This window comes from Narcine bancroftii, chromosome 3 (genome assembly GCF_036971445.1).
Source record: "Narcine bancroftii isolate sNarBan1 chromosome 3, sNarBan1.hap1, whole genome shotgun sequence".
NCBI classification, from domain to species: Eukaryota; Metazoa; Chordata; class Chondrichthyes; order Torpediniformes; family Narcinidae; genus Narcine; species Narcine bancroftii.
In genome coordinates this window covers 222,300,581-222,321,042 of record NC_091471.1, presented here as the reverse complement: position 1 = coordinate 222,321,042, position 20,462 = coordinate 222,300,581, and the positions used below count along the sequence as shown (strand labels likewise).

General features: G+C 43.8%; 1 protein-coding gene across 9 annotated transcripts in view; it reads right to left on the bottom strand.

Moving 5' to 3' along the window:
* The window catches only part of LOC138758165 (ankyrin-2-like), a 355,676-nt gene that overhangs the window by 126,525 nt on the left and 208,689 nt on the right, over nt 1-20,462 (bottom strand). For all 9 annotated transcript variants that reach the window (XM_069926699.1, XM_069926701.1, XM_069926700.1 and 6 more), the window contains 3 exons: nt 7,342-7,496; nt 3,543-3,754; nt 3,210-3,414 (listed from right to left, as the gene is read on the bottom strand). In XM_069926699.1, the coding sequence (XP_069782800.1) occupies nt 3,210-3,414; nt 3,543-3,754; nt 7,342-7,496 (572 nt within the window). The remainder of the gene's footprint in view (nt 1-3,209; nt 3,415-3,542; nt 3,755-7,341; nt 7,497-20,462) is intronic.

Below are 20,462 nucleotides of genomic sequence, written 5' to 3'. Positions count from 1 at the left end.
GACCTGGCCTTCACAAATGCCTGAGGCAACTAATTCCTTTGGTTTACCACCCTCTGGCTGAACAAATTCCTATACATTTCTGATCTAAGTGGACGCCTTCAATCCTGAAGTGGTGTCCTCTTGTCCTAGACTCTCCCACTGTGAGAAACAACCTTTCTGTATCTACTCTGTCTAACCTTTCCCTCAATGTTAGTGTCAATGGAGCTGACCACTGACTTCAGGAGGGTGGGAGAGTTGGAGCAAACATCCCTGAATAGATCAGTGGTACTGAGGTAGAAATGGTGGAGACCTTCAAGTTCTTTGGCGTCACTATCGTGGACAAACTTTTCTGGTCCAACCACATTGATGCTATGACCAACGATTCTACTTGCTCAGCAGCCCCAGGAAATATCCCCTGTCCCCATTGTGATTTTCCAATATGAACAGATGCACCACAGAAGGTATCTTATTTGGATGCATCACAGCTTGGTACAGCAGCTGTTCTGCCCAAGTCTGCCATAAAACTACCAAGATTTGTGACTGTAGCTCAGGTCAACATGTCAACCAACCCCCACTGCATCAACTCTCTCTGAACCAATGACCAACTCAGGAAAGCTGCCAACAGGTTAAAAGAAAATCACACTCTGGCCACACTCTCTTCCCCCTCTCCCTCCCCCTTCAATAAGGCAGGATATACAACAGGAACCTCCAGATTCATGGACTGCTTCCTTTCTGTTGTTATCAGACCCTTAAAAGGACTTGTCACTGGTTAAAGGTGATGCCCTTGCACTGTTTTAATTGTACTTAACTTGTTATTCCATTCCTGCACTCTTTTATCATTACTCCACCTGTTATACTTATGTATGGGTTGACTTGCCTGGCTAGCATGCAAAACTAAAACTTGGTCCTGTACACTCTACCTGTTATACTTATGTATGGGTTGACTTGCCTGGTGAGCATGCAAAACTAAAACTTGGCCCTGTACACATGAAAATAAACTACTCAATTCAATTCAAATTTTGATTTCAAAATTTGTGATGGAAACATCCAATGGATTTTACAACAAACATCTAAGGTCATTAATTTGTCATTTAAGTAAAATGTTGAAGCCGTTATTTGTGGTCCTGACTTTAAATAACTTCTTGGAAGGTCAAACAAGAATGGAGCAAGAACACTATCTGCTGGAAGAACCCAGCAGGTCATGCAGCATATGTGAGAGAAAAAGAATGGTCAATGTTTCGGGCCAGAACCCAACATCACATCTTGACCTGACTACCTTCTACCACCATCCCCACCCCCCCCCCCCCCCCCCACACACACACACACACACACACATTAGGGACAACTTATAAAGGCTAATTATTGAATTTAATTGAATTGTTAATTTCCACATGAACCAAAATACAATGCCATCTTTGTTTTGCATGCTGTTAAGGCAAATCAACCTATCCTAGAACACAACAAAAATATAAAACAATAGTGAAGAGTACAGCATTAAAGAGAAAAAGCTAAGTTAAATAGTACAAGGGCAGTATCATTTTACTAATGAGAGGTCCAGTCATTAGCCAAACAATGCTCAAGTCAAGTCATCGCATTTATTTGTCGTTCATACCATAACCATTGTAGTGTATAATGAAAACGAGATAGCATTTCTCTGGACTGTGGAGCTGGTTGTTTATATGGCTAATTTAAATCATTATAAATTACATATCACTACATATATACATGTGTCCCTAGTGTTCAGAGGCACCTCATGGCTTGGGGGGAAAAGCTGTTTTGTAATCTAGATGTGAAGCCCCAAACACTTCGGTACCTCTTCCCAGATGGCAGGAGGGAGAAAAGATTGCGGGAGGGGTGTGTGGCATCCTTCAAGACGTTTATGGCTTTCCGCAAACAACGGCCGTTGTAAATGTCCATCATAGCAGGAAGAAAGATCCCAATAATCCCCTCAGCAGTCTTGTGCGTTCTGGGATGGTACAATTCCCCAACCAGGCGGTGATGCAGTTCCATAGGATGGTCTCACTGCATCCCCTGTTGAATGTAGTGAGGGTGGAGGTTGGAAACTGGACTTTCCTCAACCTCCAAAAGGAAGTAAAGGCGTTTTTTGCCAATGGATCTAGTATTGGTGGACCAAGAGAGATTCTCCACGAGGTGCATGCCAAGGAATTTGGTGCTTGACTACCTCGATTGTCAGTGGAGAGTGATCCCCCTGGGCTCTACTGAAGTCAATCTTTGTCTTGTTGACTTTCAGGCATAGGTTGTATTTGCATCTCCTCTCTGGAAGATGACTCATCATTCTTGCTGATGAGCTCCACCACAGTGGGGAAGGAACTGTCATTGAACCTGGAGGTGTACGCTTTTATACTCGTATTTCTTCTGCCTGACAAGAGGGGAAGGAAAGAGTGCGTGACCAGGATGAGATGGGCCTTTCAATATGTTGGCTGCTTTCCAAAGGAAAACTGGGAGAAAGAGTCAATGTTTCAGGCTGGAGTCCTTCAACAAGTCTTGGTAAAGGCATCAACTACTGGTTTTCCCCCATTGATACTGCTCGATCTGCTAAGTCCCTCCAGTAGATTGTTTTAGCTTTAGGTTCCAACATCTGCTATCTTCTGTATTTCTAGTTCCTGTACGAAGCTGTGATACATTCACATACAACACTTTCTATGGTGCATCTACAAAAATTGGAAACACCCAAAGGGGGCCAAACCAAATTTCCTTAGGCTTCTAAGGATGCAGAGGCATTGGTGCACATTCTGGTCAATAAGGAGAACCAGGAGAGATTGTTGGTGATATTTATATCTAAAAATTAAAGCTCTTTACCATCTCCTACAGATTCTGGTGTGTGTTCCACCCTGCTTCCTGAAGTCAATGACCAACGCCTTCATTTTTGTTGACATTGAGGGAGAGGTTGTGGCCCAACATACTGCTTAATCTATCAATCCACACAGTTTTAACAGGTAGGAGGAAACTGGAGCATAAGAGGAAACATATCTGATTGCAGGACAACATGCAAACTCCAGCACTGGTGGTCAAGATACCAGCCTTTAGAACTGCTGTAGTCACTATGCCCCTCTGTCATCCAGTGAAGGTTACACCAGAAGGCAATAATGGATTTCTGCTCAGTGAAACAGACAAATTCTCAAACAGGTCAATACCTCACTCCAGTCATGCCATTAAGTAGAAGTCAATGCCTTTGAGCCACTATTTAAAACCAGGTATAGATTTCTTACCTGTTATACTACAAAGTAACCTGAGAGTTGGAGTGTCTCCACCATAACCATTCATTAGCCCCTCAGGAGAGGATTTCGGAATGGGAATTGTCATTGTAATAGGTTTATGGAATTTCCTTCTTCTTGGCTCCAGGGTGACGATTGGACTAAAGGTTGCCTTATTGCCCAGGATTTTCTTGACTAATTCAACATGCATGGGTTGGGCCTGTAATTAATTAGAGAAAAAAAAAGAAACAGCTTTAAATAGATCAGTAACATTAAACTTGCAGTAATATTCCCCATTCCTGTTAGAATAAACATGTTTTATCCGACAAACTCTGAGAAACCACTCACCTGGAGTCCAACTCTAATCCTCTTGGTTAAAGCTCCTTCAGGGAAGACAGCCTGAACTTGTGGTACAACAGTACTGCTCAGCACACCTCCTTCTGGCCCAATCAAGTTACTGTCCTGTCTGACCCTGGACACGACTGCAAAGTATTGTGGGAAGTCCCTGGTGATAATACGGCAAATACGTTTCCTGTCAAGTTCCTCTGGACTCTCAAGCACTGTAAAACACAGACAGTAGAGATTTTTATTATGTATTTTTATCATAAATTTACATTTCATTGATTTGAGGTTTCTGTTTATCAGAAAACAACTTATAGGTACACGATCCTTTAACCGGACATCTAAAATCCGGAAAGCTCCAAAATCCAGTAAGTGGGGAGAGAGGCAGCCGGTGCTTGGGGAAAGCCGCCGAGGGACCGGCGCTTGGGGGAGGCGGCGGCCAGCACTTGGGGGAGGCAGCCGAGGGGCTGGCGCTTGGGGGAGGCGGCCGGGCAACTGGAAGGGGGTGGGGATGGATATGGCAGCACAATTCAGGTGGGCTTTCCTAAATACAGAAAAATCCGAAATCAAAGGTTCTGGATAAAGGATCGTATACTTGTATAAAAACTCATAGAAGTCTAAGCTGTTGAGAATCATTACATTGCAAAAATATATTTTCAGAATACCTCCAAGAGTGTTATTTTGAAACCATTAAATTAAGGTCATTTTTTTGAGGAAGTAACAAAAGAAATTGATGAGGGTAAGGCAGTAGATGTGGTCTACATGGTGTTTGACAAGGTCTGCCACAAGAGACCCATCCAGAAAGTCATGAGACATGGGATCAGTGGAACCTTGGCTGTGTGGATAAAAAATTGGCTTGTTGGAGGAAAGCAGAGAATAGTAGTGGAAGGAAAGTATCCTGCCTAGAGGCCGGTGAGTAGTGGAGTGCTGCAGGGATCAGCTCTGGGACCCTTGCTCTTTGCGATTTTTATAAATGACCTAGATGAAGAGGTGAAAAGACGGGTCAGTTATTTTGCGAAGGACACAAAGGTTGAAGGAGTTGTGGATGGAGCTGAAGGTTGTCAAAGGTGACAAAAGGACAGAGACAGGATGCAGAGTTGGGCAGAAAAGGTGCCAATATTCAGGGCAGGAAAATATAAAGTTGCGAACTCAACCAGTGCCATCATGAGCATCAGTCTTCACTCCATTGAGGTAATCTACAAGAGCTGGAATCTGAAGAAAGCAGCGTTCTTCTGAAGAACCCTCATCCCCAAGCCATGCCCTTTCCACACTGCAATTATCAGGAAGGAGGTACAGGAGCCTGAGGATGAAAACCCAACAATACAATAGCAGCTTCTTCCCCTCTGACATCAGATTTCTGAATGGACAATTAACCACAGGCACTATTTCACTTTCTCTACTTATTGCCCTCTGTAACAGCAATGTAGCGACTTGACACTGGGCTCCATCACACTTGATCAGGACAGCCAGCGTCAGCTCACCAGGTCAATGACGGACAGTAAAGTTAAATGGCCATATGACGATTTGTCTATTTGAAAGTGGGAGCACAGAGAGCTTCATACACCCAAATGCAGGGGAGCGCTGCTCCTTTACAGTAATGCCGGTGAACCAGAAGGTGTCCTTGACCTCCAGATCACATACGACAGATGTCCAGGGCCACTGCGCAGCGTCTCTAACTGTGTGGGGTACATACTATAAAGACTTTAAATGTGGGAAATAAAGCAGGTCTGCGCTGCTGTGCTACTTTGCATTTTATCCTCGCTCCTCTTACCTTTCCCTTTTTTAACTTTTGCTTTGACATTTTACATCCTCTTCACTTTTACTTCATCCATCCATCTGCAATCGATTGAACCCATCCTCCTACTGCCTAGTTTTAAGTCCTAGGTTTGCGATTCGCCAGGATCCAGGTCCCATCCTGCTTCAGATGGAGCCCGTCCATTTTGAACAGTTCCTTCCTTCGCCAACACTAATGCCAATGTCCCATGAATTGGAACTTCTCCCAATCCTTCTCACCAATCCTTGAGCCACGCATTCAACTCTCTAATCTTCTGGACCCTGTGCCAATTTGCACATGGCTCAGATAGTCATCCAGAAATCACCACCTGCTTTGTAACTTGATCCCTAGCTCCTCAAAATCCCTCAGCAGAACATCTTTCCTGGTTTTACCTACATCATTGGTACCCACATGGACCACAACAACTGGATCTCTCCCCTCCTATTGCAAATGCCTCTGCACGTCAGATAAGTCTTCCCTAACCAAGCAGCAGACAGGCTTCAGGACACTCTATCCCTTCGACAGAGAACTTTGTCTATCCCCCTAAGTATAACTATATCTGATTACCACTACATTTCTCTTCTCTCCCCCGTCTTGAATGGCTTCTTGAACCATGGCACCACAGTCAGGTTACTTGTTCTTCATACAGCCTCCACTTATCGTCATCAGGAGCAAGAATCTTGGACTTGTGAGACAAGATCAAGGGTTGAGGCTCCTCTTGGATCCCACTACCTGCCTCACTCTCAGTAACACCCCCTTGTCCCTTACCACAAGCCGAATTTGAGGCAGAAATTCTAATGGGCATGACTGCCTCCTGAAACACAATGCCCAGGTACCTCTCTGCCCTCCCTGATGTGTCGCCACGTTTGAAGCTCAGATTCATGGTCATCAGTTTTGAGCCTGAATTCTTTGAGCAGCCAATACTTGCTGCAGATGTAGCCATCAGGAACCGCAATGGGGTCCACCTGCTCCCACATCCTGCAGCTGCAATACATCAACTAGTCCTGCATTGCTACTTTATTTAATACCTCTAATTTGACTTTCGTGTAACCACTACAAAAAAAAGCTTTACCTGCACCTCACATGTGCCTCCTCGTCAAAACCTCTTAAGCCAAAAGAGGAAAACACCAATGCTGGAACGGTGCGACATAAAACATATGGACTGGAAATATAATCTAAAAACAGAATTCAGGTATTCTTCAGTGGGTTGGGATGTACCTGTAGTGATGCCACAATAATTTTTTTCTAAATATAATACATAAGTGGCTTCATTATGATCCACCCTTGTTTCAAAATTGAACAAACCATTGGCAATAAAAGTCAAAAGGAGCCACAGAATATTACAAACTAATGACAGCTTTCCTTAGTTAATGTATTGAAATTATACACTTTGAGTCCAGCGTACATCTTCTATGTACGGTTAGATCAGGGGTCCCCGAACTTTTTAGACCATTCACCTGTTCATGGAATACTTGATCCCTCATCGACCTTCAGAAATGGAATCCTGGCACTGGACGGGTGAGGGGAATGGCGGCGGCGCTGGACTTGGAGGGGGAGCTGGTGGCAGCATTGGATAGGGGGGTGGGGAAATGATGGCAATGCTGGGTGGGGAGGGGGGGTGGCAGTGCTACCAAAGGTACAAAGAAAATATATGTCTTTCTTCTATGCTCAGTCCATCCTCCCGTTCGCTCTCAACTTATTCAAAAGCCGAAGCCAAATACAACATGGTGGCCACCCGAGGTTGACCATCCCTGCCATGCGTACTATTTTCCATTGATCAACCCCTGATTTCCACTGCAAAATTCCAATCGACCTCTCCCCCCACCAGCGTTATTGACCCCCTTTCAACCCCCTGGCATTTATCGATCCCTTTGGATAGTCCCATCGACACCCAGGGGTTGATATCGACCACTGTGGAGAGCCATGATTACTAAAGCAATAAAAGCAATTTTAAAAAGCAATAAAACACCCTCTTAGTTTTATTTTTGTCATACTCTGTCCCACTACCCATCAGCCCAACAGCGTTATTACCTTCATCCATTCCATTCAGTATTTCATTCAGCTCTTCCTCGGTATAGTCACATTGATGTTCCTTCCACGTCTCTCCCGTTTCACTGCGCAACACCACCAGTTCTCGTTCCTTCCCACGCACCGCTGCAAAGTGTGGGATCTCCACAATCACAGGCCTAAAACATTGGGTGTTCAAAGACAGTTAAATCGGGAAACAAGGCCAATGCCAATATGTCTCATGCCACACCACCAGGTTAACATAGTCTGTAACAATGTGAACTATCATTACCTTTCCAACAAGATGGAAACTAGTGAATTGTTAGGAGAGCATATTCCTCTCAAGATACATTCCTCTCACTGTGGCATCAAAAATATGCTTTCCATTATTCAAAGTGAGGTAGTGAGAATGTCATCCTTTTTTAGATTTTGCTTTCACTCTTTATTCCACATGCAGAATACAATGGTCTCCCCTTACTCCACAGTTTCAGTCACCCGTGGACTGAAAACATTAAATGGAAAATTCCAGAATTAAACAATTCATAAGTTTTAAATTGCACGCCATTCTGAGTAGGGTGATGAAATCTCACACCTTCCCACCTGGGTTGTGAATCATCCCTTTGTCCAGCATATCCACACTGTAAACGCTACCCGCCCGTTAGTCGATGACTCTGTTATCAGATCGACTGCCGCAGTACCACAGCGCTTGTGTTCAAGTTACTGTTTTTTTTAAAACATTGGTATAATTGTTCTATTTTATGATTAGTTATTGTTGTTAATCTTTTATTGTTCCTAATTTACAAATTAAACTTCGTCATAGGTATGTATGTAGAGGAAAACACAGTTTTAGTACTATCCAAGGTTTCAGGCGATAGCTGGGGGTCTTGGAACATATCGCCCACAGATCAGGGGGTTCTACTATATATCCATTCAGGAAGTGGGGGTCTTGGAACATATCCCCCACAGATATGGGGGTTCTACTATATATCCATTCAGGAAGTGGGGGTCTTGGAACATATCCCCCACATATATGGGGGTTCTACTATATATCCATTCAGGAAGTGGGGGTCTTGGAACATATCGCCCGCAGATAAGGGGAAACTACTGTATATCCATTCAGGAAGCAGGGGTCTTGGAGCATATCGCCCACAGATAAGGGGAAACTACTGTATATCCATTCAGGAAGCAGGGGTCTTGGAGCATATCGCCCGCAGATAAGGGGAAACTACTGTATATCCATTCAGGAAGCAGGGGTCTTGGAACATATCGCCCACAGATAAGGGGAAACTACTGTATATCCATTCAGGAAGCAGGGGTCTTGGAGCATATCGCCCACAGATAAGGGGAAACTACTGTATATCCATTCAGGAAGCAGGGGTCTTGGAGCACATCGCCCACAGATAAGGGGAAACTACTGTATATCCATTCAGGAAGCAGGGGTCTTGGAGCATATCGCCCACAGATAAGGGGAAACTACTGTATATCCATTCAGGAAGCAGGGGTCTTGGAGCATATCGCCCACAGATAAGGGGAAACTACTGTATATCCATTCAGGAAGTGGGGGTCTTGGAGCATATCGCCTGCAGATAAGGGGAAACTACTGTATATCCATTCAGGAAGCAGGGCTCTTGGAGCATATCGCCCACAGATAAGGGGAAACTACTGTATATCCATTCAGGAAGCAGGGGTCTTGGAACATATCGCCCACAGATAAGGGGAAACTACTGTATATCCATTCAGGAAGCAGGGGTCTTGGAGCATATCGCCCACAGATACAGGGGTTCTACTGTATATCCATTCAGGAAGCTGTACTGAAGCATTGAATCTTTTTGACCGTGGGTATTTTGTCCTTTGGTTAGAGAAGTTTTCACTCGAATAGATCAGACATATTGGACTGAAGGGAATATTCTCAGAAGCACAAAAGGAATTCAGAACATAAACACAACTCCAATGATTTAAACGTTATAATCAGATTGCAGAGAGGATTAATTGGTGGTGCAGGAGTTGGCAGTAACAATAGCCTTCTAGAAAAAAAGAAAGATTCAGCAAGAAGATACAGGTAATGGCAGGTGAGGTCAGGTAAGGAATTTATTTATTTCACAGGGAGAGCAGTGGGGAAGGCAGCCGGGCCAGGGGTAGGCTCCTCTTGCACATCAGGGAAAACGTCACTGACGACCTCAGCCATGAGAGTACAGGCCATGTTAGAGAACTGGAGCTGGATCAGGAGGCAATAGACAGGAGTCGCAGGGGGCAGTAGAAAGGTGGCTGGGAGACAGTCAGGAGAGAGAAAGGGAAGAGGAAGTCAGTATAGTGTAATCCTGTGGCCGTTCCCCTCAATTACCTGTACACTGGTGTGGAGAGGGATGATCAGCCAGGGGAAAAAAAATCTACAGTAGTCAGGTCTCTGGCGCAGAGTATGGGGCTGTGGCTCAGATGGGAAGGGAGGAGAAGCGGCGAGTTGTCGTTATAGGGGATTCAGTTGTTAGGGGATCAGATCTTTGGATAAGATCGAAACTCGCGGATGGTATGTTGTCTCCCAGATGCCATGGTCAGTGATTCCCAAAAAGGAGGGTGAGCAGCCAGAAGTCAGTCTATGGCGGGGCAAATGACATGGGTAGGAAGGGTGATGAGATCCTTCAGGGAGTTAGATGGATAGGGCCTTCAATCGTGATCTAAGGATTGCTACCTGTCCCACATGCCACTGAAGTTAAAAATAGGAGCACACTCCATCTTGATATGAAGCTAAAGAGATAGTGCAGGAGGGAGAGCTTCAGGTTTATGAATCACTGGGCTCTCTTCCAGGGAAGGTGGGAACCTACACCTACAGGACCGTCTTCATCGGAACTGGAGGGGGATTAATATCCTTGCAGGAATTTACTCCTGGGAGGATTAGATTTGCAGGGGAATGGGAGGCAGAGTGCCAGAGCAGTTAGTGAAGTGGTTGTGGAAAAAATGATGATGTTAAGCCTGCACATGAAAACAAAGTTCAAAAGGATGTGCGTGGTGGGAATAATGCTCTGAATTGGATTTATTTCTATGCAAGGAGTATAGCAGGAAAGGCGGAGAGCTTAGAGCGTGGATCAGCACGTGGTCTATGACTTTATGGCCAGTAAAGAGTCTTGGTTGCAGAAGGAGCAGGACTGGCAGCTTACTGCTTCAGACGCAATAGAAGAGGAGGAATGAAAGGGGGAGGGTGTCACCTCGTCAGATTAAATATTACGGCAATGCTCAGGAAACGCAGGTGATAGGCTTGTCTATTGAGGCTCTATGGAGAGTGCTAGGTCCTCCCAATGGCCAAACATTTTAATTCCACACACCATTCCCACACCGACATGTCTGTCTATGGCCTCCTGCACTGCCAAAATGAAACTACCTCCAACTTGCAGGAACAACATCTTATGTTTCATCTGGGCGCTTCCCAGCCAGATGGCATTCACACCAGCATCCCCAATTTCCATTAAACTCCTTCCCCGAGTCATTCCCCTTCCCTATCCTTCTGTCCTTTTCCCTCCAGCCCCACCCATTCCCTTCTCTCTCCTATCAGCGAGTCACCCTCTCGCCCTATCTCTTCAGCATTTTTCTCTTTTAACCTCCCACCTGTTTCCACCTATGATCTCTTACCTGTTCGCTTGTCCTCCTCACCATGACCCTTCCTCCCTCCTCTCCTATTGCCCCTCCCCCCACATTTTCATTCAGACACCTGTGTATTTTGCATATACCTTGATGATGGGCTCAGCCCTAGGTCATTGGTTACCATTTCCTTCCTATGTGATATGCACAAGTTGTGATTGTCAGTGATTTTAACTTTCCATATATTCCACTTCCAAACTGTGAAAGGGTTGGATGACCAACTGAGAGTTTGTCAAATGTGTTCAAGAAAGTTTCCTAAACCAATAAATAGATCCATTATGTGATAAGTATAAAATTGTGAAGCTTTGTTGATTCATGTTTTGGGAGTGTCTGAATTTAGAACATTTTTTGAAAGAGATTTTCCAAACTTTATCTGTGATTCTTAAGATTAAATAAGAACCACGCCCTTTTATTAGGTTTTTCTCCAGAAGAGGATAGATCTCTGTCCTCAATCCAGAAGTGAATCCGAGCTTTTGCTTCATTGATAGCCAGACGAACAATCTTGATGAAGAGGAAAGATAATGTTTCACCCGCTCACGTTCAGTGATCACATGATATCACGTCTTATTTAAGTTTGGAAAAAAATTAGATCTAATATTAAAGATGCAAAGTGTGAATTGGATAAGATGTCGGGCCCATTCATCGATTCTTATCATAAGGAGAGGATTGAAGTGGATGCTCCGGGGATTCCCTGCCTGGAGTCTGGGGGCCGTTATCTGATCCATATTTACTATATATACAGATCACCTTGTTTAGAGGGAGGGGTGAGATTAGTGGAAGGGGGAGGAATTTTTTCCTTTAATTTCTTTTTTATTATTAAGACTATCAAGTAAAGTGGGGTTTACGGATCATATCACAGAACAACACGATCATATCAGTGAAGTATAAAATATCTTATATAAGGGAATTTTACATGTATTATTTGTATTCAATGTTATTTTTGGACATAGTACAAGTTATGATTTAATTGTTTAATTATTATAATTATAGAATTTGAATAATCCAGGAAATGATATGATGGTGAGCCTGACATCACTACTAGCTAAATTATTGGAAGCTATTCTAAAAGTCTGGATATACAATATTTGGATAGCCAAGGACTGATTAAGGTTCGTCAGCATGGCTTTGCACATGGTAGGTTGTATTTAATGAGTCTTATGAACTTTTTCAAGGAGGTTACCAGGAAAGTTGATGAAGGAAAGGATGTAGATGTTGCTGCATGAACTTTCATAAGGCTGCCTTGAGAGGTTGGTCAAAAATGTTCAGTCGTTCAGTATTCAGTTTGAGGTAGGAAATTGGATTAACCATTGGCTTTGAGGGAGAAGTCAGAGAGTGGTAGAGGATGATTGCCTATCAAACTGGAGGCAATCATGTACTCAGGAGCGCCTTAGGGTTCAATGTTGGGTCCATTATTGTGTATCATCTGTTTCAATTATCTGGATGATAAGTTTGCAGGTGACACAAAAATTGAAGGTGCTGTGAACAGCGAGGAAGGCTCTCAAAGCTTGCTGAGGGAGCTGGACCCTCTGGAAAAATGGGCTGCAAAATAGAGATGGAATTTAAAGCAGACCAGTGTGAGGTGTTGCACTTCTGGAAAACTAACCAAGGTGGGAAAAACTGAGGAATACAGTCAGGTGAGGAAAGAACTAGGGGATGTGGGTTAAGGGTGAAAGGTGAAATGGTTAAAGCCAACATTACAGGAACTTCCCACAGAGAGTGTTGAGAGAGTGTAACAAGCTGAAGTCGAGAATGGGGACTCAATTTCAACATTGAAGAAACAACTAGATTAGTACATGGATGGGAGGGATAAGGGAAGCTTTGATCTAGGTGAAAAGATTTAAAAATGACCTGAGGGGCAATTGTTTTTTATACCAAGTGTCATGGGTGTGAGGAACGTGTTGCCAGAGGAAGTAGTGTTGGCAGGTCCAATTAAGACATTTAAAAGCCGTTTCAACATAGATTTAGATAAGAAAGGTTGAGAGGGAAATGAGCCATATATTGTTAAACAGGACTGACTAAGATAGCCAAATTTGTTAGATTGGATAAATTGGACCAAAGGGCCTGTTTTTAAGCTTCACAACTCTCTGATGAGGTACAGTCAAGGGATTTATTAACATGGTTCAAGTAGAAGTAACACATTTCTATACTAAGACTTCTGGACTGAAAGTCTCGTTATTAAACCAAATATGATGGGGGCAGGTTGGACTCATGAAGGATGTTTGTTGATGATGAAATGAAGGGAAGAGGCAGAGATTGACCATGTAATGAACTTCTTTCTCTCTTATTCAGTTCTAAGGAATAGGCTTCAACCTGGAACAATGATTGTTCTACCCACTCTACATTTTTTTCCTGATTGTACAATAAGAAAACAGTGCAGAATACACACTCAGGGTAAAATACAGGCCAGTTTTTCTCATCACTCAATATCTAAAATTGGAATGCTTCCATTTAATTCAGCCTGGGACCCAGGTTTGAATTTGCCGTGGCCTGAAAGGAGTTTAAACTTTTTCCCCCTTTCTGCTTTGGTTTCCTCCAGGTGCTCTGGTTTCCTCCCACCTTCCACCTCCCACCTCTGGTTTGTAGGTTAATTGGGATATCTGAGTGGCAATGGGCTCACGGGACAGAAACTCCAAGACTTACATATTCAGGGGTATTGGGAGAAGCTGCAGGGACAGGCAGCATTCACGCATAGAGTTAGTTAGTCAAAGTTTCAGGTCAGGCCCCTTCACTGAAATGCCAAGACACACTGACCATTCTATCCATGGATGCTACCTGACCCACTAAGAACCTCCAGCTTCACTTTGTTCACTGGGAGATATTCACCATGAGAGCAGATGGGTTTCTTTTGTTGTAAAGGCTTGCTGGAACATATAACAATTGCAGCATGGAAACAGGCATTTTGGCTCTTCTAGTCTGCACCAAACTAAGTACTCTCCTCGAGTCCCATCTACCTGCACACTGTGCATAACTGTCCATTCCCCTCCCATCCATATACCAATCCAATTTTTCCTTAAATGACAAAATTGACCCTGCCACCAATACAGTAGGGACAATTTACAGTGAAGCTGAGCTTTAAATCACATATTAAACTCTCACTGCCGAGAAGATGCTGTGGAATGGTTTTCAACTCACAGTGAACACCTAACAGATGTTTTAGACTTACTGGCCTCTCCACATTTCAGAGTCAAGAGGGAAACAACAGAAAAACCAAGACCATGCTGAGTTCTCCCACCATTTCTGTGTGTTTTTACTACAATCACTGTGTCTGCAGACTTCCGTGTTTACTCCATGCTTACTCTCAACCATTCATTCACTCTAATCTAATATTAACCATGTTCTTTTTATTTTCCTTGCATTTTCTTTAACTTCCCCCAGATTCTAGCACTCACTTACAGTAGGGACAATTTACAGTGAACAAAGCGAAAGCTGTAAGAAAAGAGGAGAACCACCCATCTGCCTTTGGGTAATCAGAGGAAACTAGAACACCTAGAGGAAAACCATAAGATGACAGAGTGAATGGGAAAGCCCCACATAGACTGCACCCGAGGTCAAAATTGAACGCGAGTCTCTGGAGCTGTGAGGCAACAGCTGAACTAGCGTTGCCACCATGTTGCCCAGGACAGTCAGAGACATATCAACATTTTGGTAAATTATCACCAATTTAAAATTTCCATGAGTAAGATTGAGTTAGTGACAATGTTAAAAACATCATCAAGTCATTGAGGCTTAAAATGTTGTGAATTTAATTTTGTACTGTTTCACAAGCTTTCCTCTCATAATTATGTTTGACTCTAGTTAACTGTGTGGATTATACAACATACAGCACAACTCCGATTATCCAAAATGTTCTGGACCGGGACTATTTTGGATAAACAATATTTTCAGAAAACTGGTTACTTTTTTTAAAACAGCCCAATCACAGCAGCAAATCACTTGTAACTGTGTTTTATCAACAACAAACAACAAGCGAAGGCTTTATAAGCATTAAAATAATGTTTACTGGCACAACCAGTAAGATAAATCCAATCACAAAACCTCGAAATTCTACTGAGGATGTTTCCAAAACTCTTTCAACCTGTGACATCAGTTTGGCTCAAAAAAAATGATTAGCTGAGGATTTCTGATTTATTTTAGAGCCTAACATACGTCCCTTCCGGGTCCAAAAAAAATTCAGATAACAGTATAGTTTGGATAATCAGTGTTGTACTGTACTTATTGCTAAAGTGTACACAAAGTTTTTCTTCTACAAAATGGAATTCCACATAAAAAAATTATGGTTGGGTGTAGTTTAGGGTAATGCTGGTTTGGGTTGAGGGGGTGGGGGAAAAAACAAAATAGATCCCCAAGATTAGTATGGGAATTGTAGCAAATTATTACCTCACACCTATGTAATACCTTACATTCTTTGAGTACAGAATCCTGAGAGGGAACCTGATTGAGAAATTAGGAGGGGCATAGGTAAGGTAGACAGTAGAAGAGTTGTAGCAAAGTCCCAATCCAGAGGACAAAGGTTTAATTAAGAAAATTGGATGTTTGGAAGGAATGTGAAGAAGAATGTTTTCATGCAGAGAGTGGACTGTACCATCCAAGAGGGCTATGAAAGCATGGACTTTAATAGAAACATAGAAGATAGGAGCAGGAGTAGGTCATTCGACCCTTCGAGCCTGCTCCGCCATTCAACAAGATCATGGCTGATCTTAAAGTTCAGTACCCCATCCCCGCCTTCTCTCCGTAACCTTTAATACCCTTATACTGAAGAAGTATATCTAATTCCCTCTTAAATATATTGAATGAACCTGCCTCTACTGCCCACTGTGGCAATGAATTCCACAGATTCACCACCCTATGGGTAAAGAAATTCCTCCTCATCTCGGTCCTAAATGGTTTGCCTATTATCCTCAAACCATGGCCCCGGGTTCTGGATTTTCCCATCATTGGAAACATCCCATCTGCATCCATTCTGTCCAGTCCTGCCAGAATTTTATAGGTCTCTATGAGATCCCTCTCAATCTTCTAAACTCCAGCGAGTACAATCCCAATTTGCGCAATCTTTCCTCATAAGTCATTCCTGCCATTCCAGGTATCAGCCTGGTGAATCGCCTCTGCACTCCCTCCATTGCAAGAACATCCTTCCTTAGATAAGGTGACCAAAACTGCACACAATACTCCAGGTGGGGTCTCACCAAGGCCCTGTACAACTGCAGTAAGGTATCCTTGTTCCTATACTCAAACCCTCTTGATATGAGGGCCAACATACCATTTACCTTTTTAACCACCTGCTGTACCTGCATGCACGCCTTCAGAGACTTTCAAAGCATTTAAGAAGTATCTGGACAACCACTTGAAGGCTCCACACTAAGAGCTGGTAATTAGGATTAGCGTGAATAAGCACATGATATTTAGACATAATGGTTAAAGGATTTGTCTGCTCTAAGGTTCAGTGCAGGCAGCACATCTATCTTCAGTTGCCTGATAATTATGAATGCAAGGATTGGTCAATATTAACTGGATGTTTTAATGTTTATTCTTAGCTAAAGCTAACCTGTGGAGCTTGAATTTAATCAATTTACATCAGAAAGGGCAGGAGCACTGTGGCCCCAATCAGATTTGACAAGCATCGACAACTGAAGCTAAAGAGAAACACAAAAACTGAAGGTGGCACACGCTTATGGAATATTTTAATGTTTAATGAACAATACAGTAGTTTTGTATGTAACATACAAAGCATTTGTAGTGTCTTCCTGAACTTATTGATTTACATATAAGGCAATTCACCAACGTACCGTTACTATTACCCTTTTGGTGGTTTAAGACATCCCAGTGGCTTTTTCTCTTTTTCTAGTTGAGGGGCTACAGATTTAGGATGTTAGTTACAGTGTTTTTTTTCTTTTGTTTTGCTTTTCTGCAGGAACAAGAGATATAATGTTGAATTCTGTCTGTTCGTTTATCATTACTTGTGATGTTCATTTCTAATCTAGGACGCATTGTAATTACTCTGTACCTGCACACCATTTCTTACACTGTTGTTCTTACACTTTTTGTTGTATCTTGAATAAATGACGAAAAGCTAGAAGAAAGCATCCTTCATGAGTAGAACTGATGCCAACTCAGTCGACCCTTTACTGAGACTAATGTAGTCTTAAAAAAAAGGGTGCTCACCGAAGATACTGCCTGGCCCATTGAGTATCTTCAGCTTCTCACTGTTTACAAGTGGACCCAATCTCGGAAACAATGAAGAATGCTATGTTGATAGTGTAAAGGAAAAATGCTTTGTTTTGCAGGGTGGACAGAGGTTCAGGAGCTCACCACATATTTGCTCTGAAGGTGGCAAAACCCATCATCAATGCCAAGTAGAGATGAGGATATAATGGCACAAGCTCAATGACCTCACCCTTGTAGTTAGGCCAGTGAATGCTAATCAAATTCCATTCTCCACCATCTTATTTACTACTTTTACAGTCAGTCATCAAGTTGTACAGCATGAAACAGGCCCTTCAGCCAGACTCATCCACATCAACCAAAAGGCTTGTCCCATTTTTCTGCATTTGCCTCATGTTCCTCTTATCCTTTTCTGTCTAAATGCTTTTTAAATGGTGTGATTATACCCGAATCAACGACCACATCTGGCAGCCTGTTCTGCCCTCTGTATGAAAAATGTGACTCTCAGATTTTCTTTAAATATTTTCCCTTTTCACCTTAAAACTAGGTCCTCTTGTTTAACCCTGCCAACCCTTGTAAACATACTGTGATACCCCTCATAATTTCACAAGCCTCTCCAAAGGTCAACTCTCAGCCTCCTATGCTCGTCAAAGCATCTCAGCCAATCCAATCTCTCCTTTTAACTGAAGCCTCCGTTCCAGACAATGTCTTGGTGAATCTGTTCTGCACTTCTTCTAGTGCCACCACATTTTAAATTTAAATATTTACATTTTGACAGGGTAACAGACCATTTTGGCCCATGAGTCCGTGCCGCCCAATTTATACCCAATTGACCTACAGTCCCTGGTACATTTCAAAAGATGGAAATCAGAACCCCCAAAGAAACCCACACAGACACGGGAGAACATAAAAACTCCTTACAGAGAGCATGGGATTCGTACCCCACTCCCAATTGCTGGTGTAGTAAAGGTGTGCAAACTGTGCTGATATGTAATTACACCACTAGGTCACCAGGGGTCATCCCAGTGACCTTGTATATAAAGCAGTCCAGAGCTACAGTCTAGCCTTCCAGGTTTTTCTTGCATAGAGACAAGACCCCTTAGTGTACATATTAGTTTATTAAAACTGTCTTATACTCGCATTGCTGTTGCGGTAATTGCCAGTATAATTTAATAAACTAATGATAGCTACTAGGATGGAAGCTGCTTCTGCTCCAACGCCATTCCCGACCACCTGGAGACTCTTCCTGAGGAATGGAATCCAGGGACCACGAGCACGCACGTGCTTCAGAGAACAGAGACGGCGAGGAACCGCTGTACTGGAATCGTGGTGGAATGCAGGGAAGACCACAGAAGTACGATAGGGCAGGTAAGAAATGGCCAAGAGCCCTGCCTGCCCGTGGTTTTCCGGTACAGGCGCCACCAACCCTAAACCCCGGTCCGATCAGAAAGGGGCCACTACAAGTGTGGCTGAAAGAATCTCCACAATTCGTGCTCCTGATCGCCACGTATGTGCAGAATTCCAAACCACTCCAGAGCCAAGGAAAGCAGACAACGCTACCATCACTCACTCAGCAGCAGTTTCCCCAGAACCACTGGGATCCCCCCTTAGCCCGCTGCAAATGCCCCAAAGCCAGAGACTCAGCCAACAGCCCCAAGCACCCAGGTTACTCCTCCAGCAGACACAAGCCCTACAGAGGCTCTACCAGCAGCTCCCAGTACCCCAGGGTCCACCCTTGCTACACCTAAGGGACCAGAGACTGCGGCTTAGCCATGTGCTGTGACCAGACAGGCTGGGGTTTGACCCCAGAAATCCCAGAGCCGGCACGCACTTTGGCTGCTGGCAGATATGCTTTCTGAATTACGTGGAGGGTGCTGAGGCATCGGATAAAGAGCTATTAATGCTGCTGTTAGCCCAGCTGGGAGATCACCCTTACTCCCTTACAGGATGCCAGGTCCTACCAAGAGGCAATGAGCACTTTACAGAGGCATTACAGTAAGGGGTATAGTGAACTCCACTCCTGGTACAGACTCATGACCAGGTCACAACAAATAGGGTAGTCTGCCAGAGACTTTATACTCTCTCTGAAAGACCTGGCAAGAGGCTGCAACTTTAAAGTAGTATCAGCTCAGGAGTATGCGGAGGACCTTATTAGGGACAGAATTGTTGCAGGCATACGGTCCACTGAGACGAGACATCGATTGCTGGAGAAAGGAATGGTGAGGCTAGATGAGGCAGAGACTATTGCAGAAGCTTTAGAAAGCAGCAGAAAAGAATTGGAGGAGTACTCACAGGACCCTGGGGCTGGGACAAACGTCACACTGCTTGACTCTCTAGCCCCATGAAAAGAAAAGTATGTTGCCTCACAGAAATTCATAGCATCAGCAGCACATCTTGAGGGTCCCAAGTTCTTTTTCTGTGGACAAAGAAAGCATCCCAGAGTCCTCTGCCCTGCCAGAGAAAATGTCTGTTCCAACTGTGGAAAACATGGGCATTATGCAAAAGTCTGCAGAAGCCCCAAGGCCACAGCCAAGGCCCACTCTCATGCTAATGAAAGGCAGGAAAGCTCTTCTTTCTCCATAGACAAACAGAAGAAGAATGTCATGTGCAGCCGGCCATCTTGGACAAATGCTACAGAGCAGAGGACACAGTCTTCAGGAGATGAATATGACGCCGAACACTATTAGATGGAAAGACACGCCAGATTTGCTTCCCTACGCATGAATCAGGCAAGTCCACACAATTTATCTGATGCCACTGTGTATATCAAAATGAATTATGTGAGGGTAAATTGCTTAATAGATAGTGGAAGCACTGAAAGTTTTATTGACCAGGGGTTAGTCAACCGCCTTGCCCTCTCCACATGCCTGAGTGAGCACCAGGTCCTGTTAGCTGCCAGCAACCTTGCGGCTGAGGTAAAACAGTTTTGCAAGGTTACTCTACAAATCCAGGGCACAAAATACGAAGGGTTCAAATTACTAGTACTCCCTCACCTCTGTGCCCCGGTACCATTTGGGTTAGATTTTCAGTGCCAGTTCGAAAGCATTTCAATAGTGCACAATGGGCCTCACCCTCCACTACGCCTTACAAAGAAACAATACTGTAACCTGTCTGCTGTTCACTCACCTAACCCCAGAATGCACACCAATATCCACAAAGAGCAGGAGGTACAGCCCGAGGGACAGAGCCCTCATTAGGACAGAGGTCCGCAGGCCTCTACAGGAGAGCATCATAGAGCAGAGCACCAGCCCCTGCAGAGCCCAGGTGGTTGTAGTAAAGTCAGGAGAAAAACTACGCATGGTGGTGGATTACAGCCAGACAATCAACAAATTTACACAACTAGATGCCTACCCCCT